At 37.9% G+C, this 19,074-nt stretch overlaps 1 protein-coding gene across 3 annotated transcripts in view; it reads left to right on the forward strand.

The window, feature by feature from the left end:
• LOC126195125 (DNA polymerase lambda-like) overlaps nucleotides 1-19,074 on the forward strand; it is a 166,824-nt gene that overhangs the window by 112,784 nt on the left and 34,966 nt on the right. For all 3 annotated transcript variants that reach the window (XM_049933617.1, XM_049933619.1, XM_049933618.1), the window contains 2 exons: nucleotides 1,883-2,045; nucleotides 12,591-12,676. In XM_049933617.1, coding sequence (XP_049789574.1) covers nucleotides 1,883-2,045; nucleotides 12,591-12,676 — 249 coding nt within the window. The remainder of the gene's footprint in view (nucleotides 1-1,882; nucleotides 2,046-12,590; nucleotides 12,677-19,074) is intronic.

The following is a 19,074-nucleotide window of genomic DNA, read 5'->3' on the forward strand; positions in this document are numbered from 1 at the left end:
GTCACCCTTCATTCTTTTGAATCCACCTGCCCTCACTTCCAATTCCCTCCCTCCCTCCCCCCCCCCCCCCCCACCCATCTCCTCCCTTTTCCCCAACATAGCTTTATCCTTGGTTGGCTCCCCTTACACTTGTTCACTTTTTCTGTTTCCTCCAATAGAGCCCTAACCCAAAGTGGGCCACAGCAGCAGGCATAGTATAGTTGTGTGTGCATGACTGTATTTATTTGCACAGAAGGGGAAAAAATGTTTGTAAAGTGAGATATTGTTTTCCTTCTCTTGTTAGGTGTACTAGTGATCTGCCCTGGTTTCGCAGGGCTAGCAGTAAGTATCTGCAGCCAGACAACTTGTCTGGCATAGCGATAATAAATTAGATATGAGGATAAGTCAATAGAATGCTCCAAAATCAGTTTACCATATCATTTTTAAATTATAGATACACATTCGGCAGCAGATGTGTTCTTGTCATAGAGACTGTGGGGCATCACATGGCAGCCATTGTGAGACAGCTGGTATGCTGCAGGAATATACACTGTAGAACAGAAGGTGACCGTGCAATTTTTGTGAACCAAATGACATACTATAGGATAAGTGTATCACGAAATGTGTCCCATATGTGGCAACAGCTGTTCATCATAGAAAATTTAAGGGAGGGCAAAGCGTCAGAGATCAGGAATGTCCTAGTCATCCTGTGGCAGTAGCAATTGAAACCACAGTGTAGTGTGTGCAACAGATCATTTGTAATAACCAGATTTTGATAATCGATGAGTTAGTGTGTGCTGTAGACTGCTCACATGGAACCTTTTACATTATCATACATGAGCTGCTGAAGTCCCATAAAGTTTGTGCACACTGGATGCATACATGTTGACTAAGGAAAACAAAATGAACGTAGTACCTGCCTTTGCAGCATCTCATTCTGTACTCGGAGGAAAGAGAGGACTGAATGGCACAAGTTGAGATGGAGGACAAGTCTTTGGTTCACCACTTTCAATGTGAAACCAAATGATTGTCCATGGAATGGAAACATTACAGTGCCCAACAACAAAAGAGTCCAAGACCATTCTATCAGTCTGCAAGTTTATGCTCATCATGTTTTGGCACTTGCCAAGGGTCTCACTGATGAAATCCAGCATCACAGTGAGACAGTTAATGCCACGTCATATTGCACTGCTCAGCAGGAACTTCAACAGGCCATTCACTGCAAACTATCTGGCCTCTTGACAAAATATAGTGATCCTTCGAGATGATAATGACCACCCTCAAACAGCAAGACAAACACAGGAGCTGTTATGAAAACTTCAGGGAAAACACTTGAAAAATCCTCTCTACAGTCCCAGCGTAGCCCCCCAGTGACTTTCATCTGTTTGAGCCCCTAAAATTTCATTTGGATGGCCAACATTTTGAAAGTGATGATGCCAAAACCGAAGGAGTTACATGTGGGCTATGGCACCAACCAAAAGATTTCTTTGCCGTCAGCTATTAAGTACTTGTAGGAAGATGGGAAAAGTGTGTGAATGTATGGACTGAATATGTAGAAAAGTGATATATATGTAAGAAAGTTATTTTGATTATTATTGTTTCTATCCTTTTTTGCAACTTATTTATTGACTTACACTTGTACATGAACTTTCCATGTGAATCAGTATGTCTATTAGTGAAAACTGTGTCAATATCAGTACAGTAGTTCCTGATTTTAGCCTTCACATATAGACAAAAAAATGTCAAAGAGAAATTTACTGTAGTACTACCTATAGATGATCATTGGCTATTTCTTCTTGCATCATTGTTTATATTCCTCTCTGTAATTTCTAGTCGTGTGTAAAAAGACTTGTAGTTTTTAGTAGGTAGCGATATATTAATAAAAGGATTAATTAATTTGTAGGTCAAGGAGAATGCCTTAGCAATTGAGACAGACATCTCCGTCATACTCTGTGGTTCTTACCGTCGCGGAAAGCCAACATGTGGTGACATAGATGTTCTCCTGCTTGTGGAAGTGATCTCAAACAATTTTTTAGTGGAATTATTGAAGAGGCTCAGAGCATGTGGTAAGTCGTTCCATTCACGTAATGGTCAATAAATGCTCGTAGAAGCAGGGTCTTAACCACAACTCAGACTACTGATAAATACAAAGGGCATACATAGCTACTGAGAATTACTCAGTTACAATGGTTATATTTCATGGAACACTTATAAAATTGCTTCACTTTCAAATTAGCAGGAAATGAAAGTAATACATGATTGGAAAAGTAAATTATGTACTTGGTGTCTATGAAAGTAGCCAGTTTCTCTAAAACTGGTAAAGTGCTACAACTATTCATCTTCACAAGAAAGAAGACAGTCAGACAAGACCAAATCAACAACAGATCTAACCTACCCATAGTTTACAAGATATTCCCTAAAGTTATTACAAATTTCATAGAAAAGACTTTGGATTTTATCAAACCAAAGCAGCAATCAAGCTTTAGAAATCAATATGGCATAGTGACAATTTGCAAATCATGACTGAAATTATAAAATGGAGCAGTGAGTATGAGCTACATCTTTTTCTGGGATCTATATATTTTGAGAAGACTTTTGACTCAGTTTCAACAAAGTCTGTACTCTCATCCCTTGAGAAACATAATACTGATTTGGCCTGTGTTAGTGGGCTGAAAAAAGTACATATCTGTGTCACAGCTTCTGTTAGTCTTCAGTGGGATAGTGGATGATTCACAATTGAAAGATATGTCAGACAGTGAGATTCCACATCACAACAATTATTCTTAGCAGATCAGATGGATTTTTCCAGATCTGTATTCTACGAAAGAGATTAACAAATACTTGTTTATGGAAGATATCTGATCCACCATTAGTTGGTGATGACACTATTTTTCGCCTCTAGTGCAGATGAGCTTCAACAGTTAATAAGAACAACTAATTGAGCTTGTTTGCAAGTGGACCAAAAATTGAGTTATAGTAAAGTAATGTGTAATCAAATAAAACCCGAGAAGCAATTGATGACTTTTTATATCATCCTTGAGTGCTGTTGTTAGGTTGAGCAGAGAATTAGAAACCAAGCTTCAGAGGTATCTGAGAAGGAATGTTTGCAATCAGTGTGTACTACATATTTTGACTCCTGCAGTGGACCTGGCCTGAAATGTTAAAAACACTAGAGAACTGAGAATTGCTCAGCAACCGGTAAGAGAACTATGTGACTATTTAGTTAGTGTACTGATGTCAGTCTTGGTGTAAACAGCTCTTGTCAGTTGTAATTAATAATGATTTACGGTAACCAGTCCTTGTTTATGAACAACAAAGGCACACAGGACAATGTCAATACAAAGTTTTTATGATTGTGTGCTTGATTTAACATCTGGGGTGGGGGGGGGGGGGGGGGGGACTTACTACAGAAATTGTAGAAAGAAGAGGAGCAGTTGGTCATCTGTTTTAAAATGTAAACGACACAGAAGATATGTGACCCTACTCCCCCCCACCCAAAAAAAAGGAATAAATAAAGTATAGAAAGGTTACAAGTAAGACATCTGTCATATGCATTCCACTAGCATCTGAAAAACTAAGGCTCATATTGGGACTGCTTGGATTTTCTTCTTTATACCCTCTGACACTGACCATAATGTGTAATTGTAACTCACTTGTCTCGCTGCTTCATTTCCTGATGGAAATTGTTTCTAAAATCCTTCCAAAGGTCCACTGCACAGTGCCAGTGCCTCCAATGTTCTGGAAATAATTCCTTTGTCATTTTAGGAAACCAAGGGAGGGAGGGTGGAGTAGATTTAGTAAGTACTGTGAGTGCAAAGCTATCTGGCTTTTGTTTTTGGCCAGAAACTATCAGAACCCATTGCTAGGATATCAGGAGAGTTTTCGTGGTGGAGAATCTAAGCCTTTGGTTGCCAGAATGTAGGCCAGTTTTTCTGTAGTACCTCACCTTATTTGTTTATCATTCAAATGTCAGTTAACTATGACTGGTTGGGAATTAAATTCAAGATGGACTACTTCTTTTATCTTGTAAAAACAGGACAATATAGTTTTCCTTTATTATTTGAGTCACATGATGCATATGCCATTTGTTTCCTTAGATTATAACCAGAATATTGGAAGCTGGATATAATTTATCCCCAGGTGCAAAGTTGAAGCTAATTGAGAAATACTCATATTATGAGAAGCTTTCTCATCATCTATTGGCCACTGAGTGCTTCTCTGCACATATTCTACATGAGAAACACAGTTGTGAAGAATGAATTTCATGATTGGTTACAGTGAATGTTTGGTAGTAATCATTCCACCACAAGGCTCATTAGTTGAATGGTCATCTCAAACACAAAAAGTGACTTGTCTTACACTTAGACTTTACAAGACATTTTTTTTTTCAAACATAAGGAAAAACAAAGTACTGAGAGGCATGGAGTACTCGTACACACAAGAAATACCGTCCACAAAGACACACATTGATATACAGAATGATTTTTTTTAATATCAAAAATATCTGTAATGTGTGCAAATAAAATAATTTGCTACTTTAATGCATTGCTTATTCATAATCTATTGTAAATTCAGTTTGCAGGTTAAACCCACAAATAAAGATTTACCAGTATGTCCAAATCATGTGGTTCCTTTTGCTGTAGAATGAAACATATTAATGGTATAATGGTTCTGTTGTGCTTTTGTGGTCAGGAACTTGATTTTTCATGTGCATGTGTGCTCTTGAGAGTTTGTAAATGCTAAACAAAAGTAGGATGGAAATTATCAATATTTTAGTTAGAGAGGCAGGTGTGTTGAACCACAGTGTGTTTTATACATAATCCCTTCATGTGGTGAAATGCAAATGGGTTGGGTTGGGTTGTTTGTGGGAAGAGACCAAACAGCGAGGTCATTGGTCTCATCGGATTAGGGAAGGAAGTCGGCCATGCCCTTTCAAAGGAACCATCCTGGCATTTGCCTGGAGCGATTTAGGGAAAACATGGAAAACCTAAAACAGGATGGTCGGACGCGGGATTGAACAAATGCAAATATGTTCATCTGTAGCGCAAGGGTTTTACTTTCTGCAGTAAACTAAATTTTGTACAAAATTGTGGTGTAAAATGGTTGTGACTAACCGTAAACTATTTAAAAAGCTGCTCCATAAATTGATTATTGCAACTTGGTTTTTGATATGTGACTTGTTCCGTTTGACACAATTTTCCTCATTTCTTTTTGTGCTCAGGACATGAGTTTTCATGATTTTATGGGATTTTCTTCTGAGATTTTTTCCCAAGTTTACACCTCACCTGATGTATGGTGATTTTTTTGTGTATTTTTCTCTCTGAAACAGACTTTCCACTTTTTGGTTAAATATTGAACAAAATAAGTCTATAAAAAATCGTTTACCATGAAAACAAATCATGTGAAAGAAACCAGTCACAAACAAAAATTTAAAGTTTTTTTGTCAAGTGTAATACTTCTGTCTTTGCCCAGACAACAGTGTCACTCTCCAAACTTTTTTTTTTTTTTTTTTTTTTTTTTTTTTTTTTTTTTTTGTAATTCATTCTCAGATGATTATAAACATATGATTTTCATGTCAGCTTTTTTTTCTAAAATATTATAGTATTTCATTTTTGTAGACTTATTTGCTGTTATCTATACTTCATTATTTTTGTATACTCATTCACCAAGTCAATTTTCTGAAGATGATATTTTATATTTCATACATAATGATTAAAAGTTTATTCTTTGTAGTAAATACACACTGTAACTAGCACACTGACGTATTCATTGTCCATTATGCACTACCAGTTGTGAAAACTGCAAGACCCAAAAACACCAAAATAGTTCCAGGCTACCAGAATGTTTTGAACCAAGTGCAAGGTGTAAGTGACCAACATTGCAGAGGTGTGTGGGCCCAGCTGTGGAAAAAATAGTGTTATGCCTCATTCAGTCACGGGAAACCAGTAAGGTGTAGTGAAAATGTAATGGCAGTCACCACTAGATGATTGATCTGCTGGATTCTAGTCTACAGAGTGTGGGCACAACTAGAGTGACCATTACCATGTCCACACAGGTGTAATGAACTGTACAGCTTCATCCAGAATATTGGCTCTATGCTGGACCACTGCAGCTGTTGTGGACCTTCAGCAGTTCAATACTGTGCATTGTGTGGCATGGCACTGGCTAAATGCATTGTCGAGAAACCCCTATTGCACAGATAAATGCCATCACTCATGTGCTGAGTAGCAAGGCTTGATGCTTTCAAACAGGTCCAACATCACTCTGTCCTAAAACTATGGCCACGCAATGACTCAGACCTTACAGCCTGCTCTGTTGAGCAGCATCATGCTTGTATGCCAACTGTTGTCATTGCGGATCAAGTACGAGATGCGATCAAACTACAACATGTTGATGTTGTGAGTGTTAGCTGCCACATTGGGGATATCTTAGAGCCTGAGGTAACTGTTTGCAGTTTCTGGACCCTCTTACAAATGTGCAGAGATAAATTGTGCAGGAATATATTCAGGCCTTTTGTTATTTTATTCAATTATGTTTACAGACCCTCACTGGAGCAGTTAATGACTGGACTGATTTCTCCATTGGAAATCTCTGTCTGTTCTGTAATCCAAATAATACCTTATGTTCTCTGTTCTTAATATTTCATATAAGTAATGTTCAGTAATGTGCATTTCTCTTGGTGTAATTTTCTCAAACATTATTTTGCAACTTCCATGTCAAAAATATGATGGTATGGTTAAATGATGATGGCGTCCTCTTGGGTAAAATATTCCGAAGGTAAAATAGTCCCCGATTCGGATCTCCGGGCGGGGACTACCCAAGAGGATGTCGTTATCAGAAGAAAGAAAACTGGCGTTCTGCGGATCGGAGTGTGGAATGTCACATCCCTTAATTGGGCAGGTAGGTTAGAAAACTTAAAAGGTGAAATGGATAGGTTAAAGTTAGATATAGTGGGAATTAGTGAAGTTCGGTGGCAGGAGGAACAAGACTTTTGGTCAGGTGAATACAGGGTTATAAATACAAAATCAAATAGGGGTAATGCAGGAGTAGGTTTAATAAAGAATTAAAAAAAATAGGAGTGCGGGTAAGCTACTATAAACAGCATAGTGAATGCATTATTGTGGCCAAGATAGACACAAAGTCCACACCTACTACAATAGTACAAGTTTATATGCCAACTAGCTCTGCAGATGATGAAGAAATTGATGAAACATACGACGAGATAAAAGAAAATATTAAGGTAGTGAAGGGAGACAAAAATTTAATAGTCATGGGTGACTGGAATTCGAGAGTAGGAAAAGGGAGAGAAGGAAACATAGTAGGTGAATATGAATTGGGGGAAAGAAATGAAAGAGGAAGCCGTCTGGTAGAATTTTGCACAGAGCACAACCTAATCATAGCTAACACTTGGTTCAAGAATCATAAAAGAAGATTGTATACATGGAAGAAGCCTGGAGATACTGACAGGTTTCAGATAATTATATAATGGTAAGACAGAGATTTAGGAACCAGGTTTTAAATTGTAAGACATTTCCAGGGGCAGATATGGACTCTGACCACAATCTATTGGTTATGAACTGTAGATTAAAACTGAAGAAACTGCAAAAAGGTGGGAATTTAAGGAAATGGAACCTGGATAAACTGACTAAACCAGAGGTTGTACAGAGTTTCAGGGAGAGCATAAAGGAACAATTGACAAGAATGGGGGAAAGAAATACAGTAGAAGAATGGGTAGCTCTGAGGGATGAAGTAGTGAAGGCAGCAGAGGATCAAGTAGGTAAAAAGACGAGGGCTAGTAGAAATCCTTGGGTAAGAGAAGAAATGTTGTTGTTGTTGTTGTTGTCTTCAGTCCTGAGACTGGTTTGATGCAGCTCTCCATGCTACTCTATCCTGTGCAAGCTTTTTCATCTCCCAGTACCTACTGCAAACTACAGCCTTCTGAATCTGCTTAGTGTATTCATCTCTTGGTCTCCCACTATGATTTTTACCCTACACGCTGCCCTCCAATACTAAATTGGTGACCCCTTGATGCCCCAGAACATGTCCTACCAACCAATCCCTTCTTCTAGTCAAGTTGTGCCACAAACTTCTCTTCTCCCCAATCCTATTCAACACCTCCTCATTAGTTATGTGATCTACCCATCTAATCTTCAGCATTCTACTGTAGCACCACATTTCGAAAGCTTCTATTATCTTCTTGTCTAAACTATTTATCGTCCATGTTTCACTTCCATACATGGCTACACTCCATACAAATACTTTCAGAAACGACTTCCTGACACTTAAATCTATACTCGATGTTAACAAATTTCTCTTCTTCAGAAACGCTCTCCTTCCCATTGCCAGTCTACATTTTATATCCTCTCTACTTCGACCATCATCAGTTATTTTGCTCCCCAAATAGCAAAACTCCTTTACTACTTTAAGTGTCTCATTTCCTAATCTAATTCCCTCAGCATCACCCGATTTAATTTGACTACATTCCATTATCCTCGTTTTGCTTTTGTTGATGCTCATCTTATATCCTCACTTCAAGACACTATCCATTCCATTCAACAGCTCTTCCAAGTCCTTTGCTGTCTCTGACAGAATTACAATGTCATCGGCGAACCTCAAAGTTTTTATTTCTTCTCCATGGATTTTAATACCTACTCCAAATTTTTCTTTTCTTTCCTTCACTGCTTGCTCAATATACAGATTGAATAACATTGGGGAGAGGCTACAACCCTGTCTCACTCCCTTCCCAACCACTGCTTCCCTTTCACGCCCCTCGCCGGCCGGAGTGGCCGAGCGGTTAAAGGCGCTACAGTCTGGAACCGCACGACCGCTACGGTCGCAGGTTCGAATCCTGCCTCGGTCATGGATGTGTGTGATGTCCTTAGGTTAGTTAGGTTTAAGTAGTTCTAAGTTCTAGGGGACTTATGACCACAGCAGTTGAGTCCCATAGTGCTCAGAGCCATTTGAACCATTTTTCACGCCCCTCAACTCTTATAACTGCCATTTGATTTCCATACAAATTGTAAATAGCCTTTCGCTCCCTGTATTTTACCCCTGCCACCTTCAGAATTTGAAAGAGAGTATTCCAGTCAACATTGTCAAAAGCTTTCTCTAAGACTACAAATGCTAGAAACATAGGTTTGCCTTTCCTTAATCTAGCTTCTAAGATAAGCCGTAGGGTCAGTATTGCCTCATGTGTTCCAATGTTTCTACGGAATCCAAACTGATCTTCCCCAAGTTCGGCTTCTACTAGTTTTTCCATTCGTCTGTAAAGAATTTGTGTTAGTATTTTGCAGCCATGACTTATTAAACTGATAGTTTGGTAATTTTCACATCTGTCAACACCTGCTTTCTTTGGAATTGGAATTATTATATTCTTTTCGAAGTCTGAGGGTATTTTGCCTGTCTCATACATCTTGCTCACCAGATGGTAGAGTTTTGTCAGGACTGGCTCTCCCAAGGCTTTCAGTAGTTCTACTGGAATGTTGTCTAATCCCGGGGCATTGTTTCGACTCAGGTCTTTCAGTGCTCTGTCAAACTCTTCACGCAGTATTGTATCTCCCATTTCATCTTCATCTACATCCTCTTCCATTTCCATAATATTGTCCTCAAGTACATGGACCTTGTATAGACCCTCTATATACCCCTTCCACCTTCCTGCTTTCCCTTCTTCGCTTAGAACTGGGTTTCCATCTGAGCTCTTGATATGTATACAAGTGGTTCTCTTTTCTCCAAAGGTCTCTTTAATTTTCCTGTAGGCAGTATCTATCTTACCCCTAGTGAGATAAGCTTCTACATCCTTACATTTATTCTCTCTCCATCCCTGCTTAGCTATTTTGCTAATTATTGAAGAAGTTATGAGAAATGTTGAATTTAATTGATGAAAGTAGAAAATATAAAAATGAAGTAAATGAAGCAGGCAAAAATGAATACAAACGTCTAAAAAATGAGATCGACAGGAAGTGCACAATGGCTAAGCAAGGATGGCTAGAGGACAAATGTAAGGATGTAGAGGCTTATCTCACTAGGGGTAAGATAGATACTGCCTACAGGAAAATTAAAGAGACCTTTGGAGAAAAGAGAACCACTTGTATGAATATCAAGAGCTCAGATGGAAACCCAGTTCTAAGCAAAGAAGGGAAAGCAGAAAGGTGGAAGGAGTATATAGAGGGTCTATACAAGGACGACGTACTTGAGGACAATATTCTGGAAATGGAAGAGAATGTAAATGAAGGCGAAATGGGAGATACAATACTGCGTGAAGAGTTTGACAGAGCACTGAAAGACCTGAGTCGAAACAATGCCCCGGGATTAGACAACATTCCAGTAGAACTACTGAAAGCCTTGGGAGAGCCAGTCCTGACAAAACTCTACCATCTGGTGAGCAAGATGTATGAGACAGGCAAAATACCATCAGACTTCAAGAAGAATATAATAATTCCACTCCCAAAGAAAACAGGTGTTGACAGATGTGAAAATTACCGAACAATCAGTCAATAAGCCACAGCTGCAAAATACTATCACGAATTCTTTACAGACGAATGGAAAAACTAGTAGAAGCCAACCTTGGGGAAGATCAGTTTGGATTCCGTAGAAATGTTGGAACACGTGAGGCAATACTGACCTTAGGACTCACCTTAGAAGAAATTTTAAGGAAAGGCAAACCTACGTTTCTAGCATTCATAGACTTGGAGAAAGCTTTTGACAATGTTGACTGGAATACTCTCTTTCAAATTCTAAAGGTGGCAAGGGTAAAATACAGGGAGCGAAAGGCTATTTACAATTTGTACAGAAGCCAGATGGCAGTTATAAGAGTCGAGGGACATGAAAGGGAAGCAGCGGTTGGGAAGGGAGTGAGACAGGGTTGTAGCCTCTCCCCGATGTTATTCAATCTGTATATTGAGCAAGCAGTAAAGGAAACAAAAGAAAAATTTGGAGTAGGTATTAAAATCCATGGAGAAGAAATAAAAACTTTGAGGTTCGCCGATGACATTGTAATTCTGTTAGAGACAGCAAAGGACTTGGAAGAGCAGTTGAATGGAATGGACATTGTCTTGAAAGGAGGATATAAGATGAACATCAACAAAAGCAGAACGAGGATAATGGAATGTAGTCGAATTAAGTCGGGTGATGCTGAGGGAATTAGATTAGGAAATGAGACACTTAAAGTAGTAAAGGAGTTTTGCTATTTGGGGAGCAAAATAACTGATGATGGTTGACGTAGAGAGGATATAAAATGTAGACTGGCAATGGCATGAAAAGCATTTCTGAAGAAGAGAAATTAGTTAACATCGAGTATAGATTTAAGTGTCAGGAAGTCATTTCTGAAAGTATTTGCATGGAGTGTAGCCATGTATGGAAGTGAAACATGGACGATAAATAGTTTGGACAAGAAGAGAATAGAAGCTTTCGAAATGTGGTGCTACAGAAGAATGCTGAAGATTAGATGGGTAGATCACATAACTAATGAGGAGGTATTGAATAGAATTGGGGAGAAGATGAGTTTGTGGCACAACTTGACAAGAAGAAGGGACCGGTTGGTAGGACATGGTCTGAGGCGTCAAGGGATCACAAAATTAGCATTGGAGGGTAAAAATCATAGAGGGAGACCAAGAGATGAATACACTAAGCAGATTCAGAAGGACGTAGGTTGCAGTAAGTTCTGGAAGATGAAGAAGCTTGCACAGGATAGAGTAGCATGGAGAGCTGCATAAAACCAGTCTCAGGACTGAAGACCACAACAACAACAATGTCAAAAATATTATAGAGAAGGAGAAACATTCATACTGGTATGAGATAATGCTTGACATGTTTTCTTTGGCAACATACAAAAAATTAAACAATGAATTGTGTAGTAGTAGACTGTATAAAATAAGAAATAAAGTTGACCATTGACACCTAAGTGTGCACTCAGTGTGCAATTTTTTAAGAGCATTTAAGAAATGAACACTAAATTTTTCAGGATAAACAATTTAGCATCAGGCATTGCATAATATTGGTTTATCAGATTGATAATGCTATTATTTTGTGTATTTATTTATTTATTTATTTATCTAGTATTTAATCCATCTTCAGCAATTGTAGTCATATATAATGAAATAATAAGCAACCAGTTGCAAAAAAGAAATTTAATTTCTTTACTGGTTTCGAGCACTTAGTGCCCTTCTTCAAAAGGTTATATCCATCACACTATTTGTGAGTGTTAGTAATAAAGTGCATACTGCAAAATACCATGGTCATGTAATTCACAGTATCTGCACAAAACTAGCATGTAGGTACTGTGAATTACATGACCATGGGATTTTGCTGTATGCACTTTATTATTGGCACTCGCAAATAATGTGACAGGTACAACCTTCTGAAGAAGGGCCCTAAATGCCTGAAACCAGTAAAGAAATTAACTTTCTTTTATGCAACTGGTTGCTTATTATTTCATTGTATTTATTTATGTACTATCTTGTGACACACTCCTGCACTTTGCTTTTGCATGATATACAGCAGAATCCATTAATTTTCAACATCTATCACCTCCTTGTTTTAGATAGGTCAATCTAAATTACTTATGAAACCATGTCTGTCCCTGTGTTACAATATGTTTACATTTCTCTGTGCAGGACTGGTTACAGATGACCTTATGAATATAGAAGAGAGTGGAGGACATAAGAAATACCTTGGCATCTGTCAGTTACCAGGTGGAAAGGTGAGTGACAGGTTTCTGATTGAGATTCATACAAATTGTGTGTGTGAAAAAAAAAAAAAAAAAAAAAAAACACTTTGGCGTAATTGAGTAAGTATGTCAAACTGAGCTCAATTTGTACATTAACCATTGGTTGGAAATTTGCTGTTATTGAACCACAGCTATGAAATGACAAAAATCTGCTACTACTGTGTGGTAAACCAACCGGCCCATATGGGTCTTGCAGTGTTCTACCTTACTGAGCTGCTGTTATGCTGTGCTGTAGTTGTTCTGCTTGGCAACACTTAATTGCATGTGTACTAGATTTTGTCATGTACTGTGAACAATTTCACAAACTGCTGTCTAACAGTCTAACACATCACTTGCAGAGTACAATGATGAAATTCTGGGAGTGCAAGAAGATAGTGAGCTCAACATTTCTCAAAACCGAGGGTACCAGCAATTAACACCTTGTAGTTCCTAAGCAGTGTTTGGGAGAAATTTCCTTGTTTACACTTGTATAGACCAACATAAGAAGGGAATTAACAGACAATCCCAGTATCTGATGAAGGGATAACTCATGGTTTCAAAACAATGTCTTCCACCAACATCAGCACACTATCTTGTGAATTCTGTGTCTCTCATTCGTTCACCTGGAATCGTGCAGATAAAAACAGCTTGCATATCTAAGGTAAATAAAAGATCCACATTTTGAAAATATAAGATTGTTCCAAGTGAGTGCCAGAGCTTAAAAAGTGTGAATTGATAGTGTCTGCAGATTAAGCTATTTTTGTTAGACACAGAGTATTTAGCATCTAAAACTGTTACCAGTTGCCATGTGAAAAGTCTCACTTTCGTGAATGTGCTCATCAGGAACATTCTTTTGGTAAATGCTTGGATAGATAGCCTGATTGGACATTTTGCTCTATCTCGTTGGTTGAATAGACATAACTATTTACAATAGTTGTGAGTGCTTTTGGTGGTAGTGTTGGAAGACTCTCCATATCTTGTGCGGACAGGATGGTGCTGTGCCACATTGGGGCCAAGCAGTCTGACAACATCTCTGTGAAGTGGCTGACTTTATTATGCTGTTAAACGCCACAGGACTATTTTTGTGTTTCATAAATTGCTGAGGTAGTGGGAATTGTGTGCAACACATTAGGAGTTTTTAAGAGGGTGTGTCAATAATTTCTACAGCAATGTCAATTTACTAAGGAATCTCAGGGTCAAATTTTTGCATTTTATTAAAATCTTCTTCTTCTTCTTCCTCCTCCTCCTCCTCACACATTTTCATTACATGGGGGTCAGGTTTTCTAATTTTGGGGTATGATTTCCTTTGTTGGTATTCATCTTGTTCAACCAGACCCACCTTCCTCACAAACTTTTGTGCTGTTGACAGCCAAGTGCCCAGCAGCCTTCCTCTTCCCCCCCCCCCCCTCTTCCCCTATCATAATGACATTTTCGGTGAACTAACAGCAATCTGCAATTTAGGCAGGGAACAATTGGTGTGTTGACCATACATCTCCTTCCTTGTTCACCTATGTGCCTGATTATGTGCTGATAATATTACTCAGTATGCATCCCTGTTTCCCACAACTGTAACATTCATTTTTATTTAAAGTCTCACATTTGTGACCCAGCTTCTTACATCTGTAATGTTCTGCATTTATGTTGAGGACAAGGTGCTCTTCTTGTTGAATGCCGTTTGGCCACTTTAATGCTTCCACAAAGCAACAGCTACCAGTCTGAGTGCTTTGTATCTTTCCTTTCCACACTAACCATGGATGAATGTGTCCAAAGTTCCAAATTCAAAAAGCTGAACATGATTCTCAGTATCATCTTCTATCACCTTGTATGTTGAGCATTAGTGTGTTGAAATTGTATGTGCAAACTGCTCAGTAAATTATTCATACTGCATACGCAAACAATAAAGGTGTTTTCTCTGCCTTGCATATTATGTCCAAATTTGAGCAGACCAACATTAATTCAAGTGCTGGACATCCCAATATTGTTGGGTCCTGCTGCTGCTCCTGCTGTGGACTGTACAGTCCACTATTATGCCACCTCTCTCACAGGGACTTGGACCTGCTCAGAAATTTATAATTTTCTGCACCTCCTCAGGACTGTAGTGTCATTCCATTTCAAATCGCCTGATTTTGGAACATTTTCCTGATCAGCCACTATGGGTGTTGATGCAGTTTTATGTGAACATTTGCACATCTCCAGTGATCATTGGTAAAATTTAGTAATGTTCATTAAAGCAATACTGGTTGAGATATGATCACTTGTTTGACTCCGTGCTTGAATTTGCGCAGAGTGAGTGTGATTTTCTGGCGACTTTGAGCTATTATACCTCGGGCAATATTTTGTTGACAGAAATGCAATTTGCCCTTCTTGTTCAATTTTATGCATTATCTTAAGAGTAATAATGAAAAGAATTTTACGATCCATATTCAACCACAGAATGTTTGACAAAATCGCTCAAAAAGAAAAGTACCCAAAAAAATTTCACAAAGTATGGCTCCTTATACATCAGGGAATAAAGATATGAAAATGAAAAACTTGGCATGTAGTAACCTAACAACATTTATGTACCACTGTCCAATACTGCATAAATTATGTGCAAATTCAAAGATTTTTGACTTGCTACCTCAAAAATCCTATGTTCTATAAAAATTTTCCAAACTGAACTCAGTAGAAAGACATGGTTTTAACCACAAAAAAGATGTTTTTGCTTATTCAATGCCAGCTAAAAATGCTAGATAATTTGAAACAATTAATTACAGCATTGAGGGGAAAAAAAGGAAAGAGAGAAAAATTGTAAACTTCGGATACCTATATCTCATAGAGAAAATGCATGATGAAACTAAATGCATAACAGGCTGGTAGCACAAGGGTGTGGGTTACAAAATTTCATTCTATTACTACTTTTTTCCATTAGTCTCAAATTTGCCGAAAAGATGACGAATTTTGTGCAAAAGTAAAAACAGTGCATCTTTGATACTTTTACATAAACCATTTTTTATTATAGATTCGAAAAACATATTTCAGGGTGCGCCCTACTAGAACAGTGGGTTTAATTTTCAATATGGGCTAACAGTGCCACAAAAATTTAAAACATTCAGCTGGAAAAATTGCACTGCACCTTTGGCTTCTTATACTCGTTGATTAACATGAAACTTTGAACACAACAACTTACCAACATAAGGTTTTCCAGTAACAATTACAATTAGTCTACTTTCAGCAAATCTGTGTCCTTAATTGATTTCAAACTAATCACAGTTGGAAATCGCATGTTTTCAGGCATCCAGAAAATCTTGTTCAGTTTTCTAATGTACGCTAACAACACCTGAAAATGACGGAGAAATTTACAGGTATTTATCAAGGCAATGGGCTACATTTCAACAACCCGTTGACCATGTTTTGTTGCACATATTTTTTTATATGTATATTGACAAGTACTGTCTCACTGTATTACATTGGTCTGTGGTGACACTGCTTACAGTTTACGCCATCTTGCATGCTGCCTACCACATTTCATCGATTTTATTGGCTCAAAAGACAGGATGCTTATTGGGTGTCAGAACAACACCTAATTTTCACACTTTCTGTTCCTTCAGTGCCATCATCTGGCTGACAGTATGTATTTCCAGGAAATGAACAGCAGAAAGTGGTCAAAAATTTTGAAATGTTAAGAAGTTGAAAATCAAAATTATTACTTTTTGCTTGCTACCTATGTGAGATACACTTACAGATCTGAGAATTGGAGATAATGTGCATAGCTAATGGCTTTGTGAGGAGACAGGTACTGCCACAAAACTTTGTAAACTAGGTTGAGAAACCAAATTACAGGCTTGGGAACCTGGATGAAGAAAACCCGCATGGCTGGTATTTCAAAGCTATCAGGCATGGCCCCTGTGGCAATGGGGTTGCTGGTTCATGTTCTTCAAGCAGTAGTGACAATGTCACCATGGACCAGCGCAATATAGCGAGACATTACTTGTCAATTTAAAAATAAAATCCACATGAAACAAAACATGGATGACAGCCATTGTGCATTCCCTCAGATCTATCCGCCATTTTCAGTATTGTTAGCACACGTTGGAAAATCAAACATGATTATTTGGATGCTTGAAAACATGTTCTTCCCAACCGTGATTAGTTTGAAATTATGGAAAACAGATTTGCTAAAAGAAAATTGAATGTCATCTATTTTTGTAATTTTTATGAAAATCATGTTTGAACTGATTCTGCAGAAATTTGGGAAGGAGTGCGTGAATGGTATTTGTATTGGGAAACCTTGTGTTGCTAATGTACGTGTCCAAAGTTTAGTGTTCATCATGCCTTTAATCAATGAATAGAAGAGGCCAAAGTTAAAAGTTTGTTTGCAGCATGATTTTTCTGGGTAATTTGCTTCAATTTATTTGGTATTGTTAGCCCATATTGGAAATTAAAGTTATTCTTTGAAGGGGGGATGGGGCCGCCTTAAAACATGTTGTATCGAATGAGACTGATTTTGAAGCTTTAATAGGGAACAGTAGTTGTAAAGAAGTGTCGAACATACCCTGTTTGCACCTTTTCACAAAAACCATCTTTTTGATGAATTCGTAGATTATTGGAAAAAAGTAGATAAATGAAGTTTTGTAGTCCCCATTCTTACGCTGCTCACCATTTTTGTAGTACATGAAATTTCTTCACAGCTGTCCAAGTTTACAACTGTGAATACATTTCATGTATTTCATAACAATGCCTGTACCTTCAGACATGCATGCATGTTTAAGGGGCCTAGTCCATGAATACCAGGGGAAACCTTGAAAAAATTGTCAGTTTTCTAAACAGTGTAACTCAAAAAGTAAGATTTGTAAGCCCATATAAAGCTTACTATCTTTTAAGACATATTTTGGGAACATTTTTATCTATGAGCCACAGCTTTAGCTCTAACACTTAATTGTATTCTTTGTTGCAAGTGAAGTAAGCCATGCTAATTATTTATGTACATCATAGGTACACATTAGTCAAAATACAAACAAAGTAGAAGGTTTGTTTTTTTCCTGTAAGTTCTTTACACTATTATCTCTAAAGCAGATTACTGAAAAGATGCTGTTGTCATAAACGGTGGTACAAAAAAATTTTAAGTATGATTATCAAAAATTTTGGAAATGAATTCAGGGTTTTTCTTCAAAACAATATTTTATTTTCAAAGTTAAGCCACAAGAGTAGTCTTACTTTTTAGTTGAGCATATTTTAAGACACTATAAAAAATGTCAGCCCTTTATCTTCAAAAGTTTTTAGCAAAAGTGTACCAGAACATGAAATAATTTAACTTTCGGAAAGTTGAAGTTAAAAACTTGCTTTTTCTATTAAATTTGAATGGCATTAATGCATCCCAAGCCCATATTCATCTTGTTTCCTATGTTGTTCTTCCTTCCTTCACTTTTTCACACTTCTTATTCTTGCTTCTTTGGTGGCTTCCAACACTGATGTTTCTGCTTCAAAGCGCCTCCTTCAGTCAGTGGCAGTTAGAGCTCTATGCATATTTAGTCCACCAGACACTCCCATCAGTTCCATAGCATTATGCATTGACACTGCAGCGTTGTTGAAACATAGAACAGTGCACCTATTTCCAAAGTATTTAGTCCTACTAGAACACTTCCCATATACAATTGTTGAAACTTATATTTGGATTTTGAGTCCTACCATGTAAACATTTCTCTGATAATTTTGTGTCAGTAAGATCCCTATAGCAAATGGCAGAAAATGTTAATGGTTGTAGGTCTCACCTTGAGTAACAGCCCTCTGGTAGCCACACCATGAATCACTGCCAGGTGGGCAGAGTGCATGACATGAGTTGTCATCTGTGGAGGCCTTATGAAAGAAGGCAGCCCATACTGCCTTTTTCATTCCCTCAAGGTCATTTTTATTGTATCTTATGGCACTTGTCCATAATAATACTGCAACCTGTCTATTTCTTCGTCTGTAAGCCAACCACGTCCACTAATGCACTTACCACCAGCAAATTTCTTTCCCTACAAATTCCTCTTCAAGTTCATCAATCTTGTACCTAACCTTTTGTGGACTGTCCAACACATTCCATTTTTTCAATTTTTGTGTCAGCATACGGTTTGGATTCATGCACTTTTTGGTACTCTTTTGAGTCTCCATCTCCTATGTAAGATGTACACTTAAAACCATATTTCTCCACTAACCTGTGAAATGCCCTCACAACACCATCAGATTCCATCTCTCCACTATAACCACTGAACTTAATCAAACATTTCTGATTTCAGTTCCACTAGTATAGACATGACAGTACTTGGTAATACGTTCCACATCAATGACTGTACCATTGTCCAAGGAGATACCTGTCACTACACCATTTAGAAAACTATGGCCTCTTTGTTGTCAGGATGCATCCAGGGATG

The sequence above is a fragment of the Schistocerca nitens genome, chromosome 7 (assembly GCF_023898315.1).
Source record: "Schistocerca nitens isolate TAMUIC-IGC-003100 chromosome 7, iqSchNite1.1, whole genome shotgun sequence".
Classification (NCBI taxonomy): Eukaryota; Metazoa; Arthropoda; class Insecta; order Orthoptera; family Acrididae; genus Schistocerca; species Schistocerca nitens.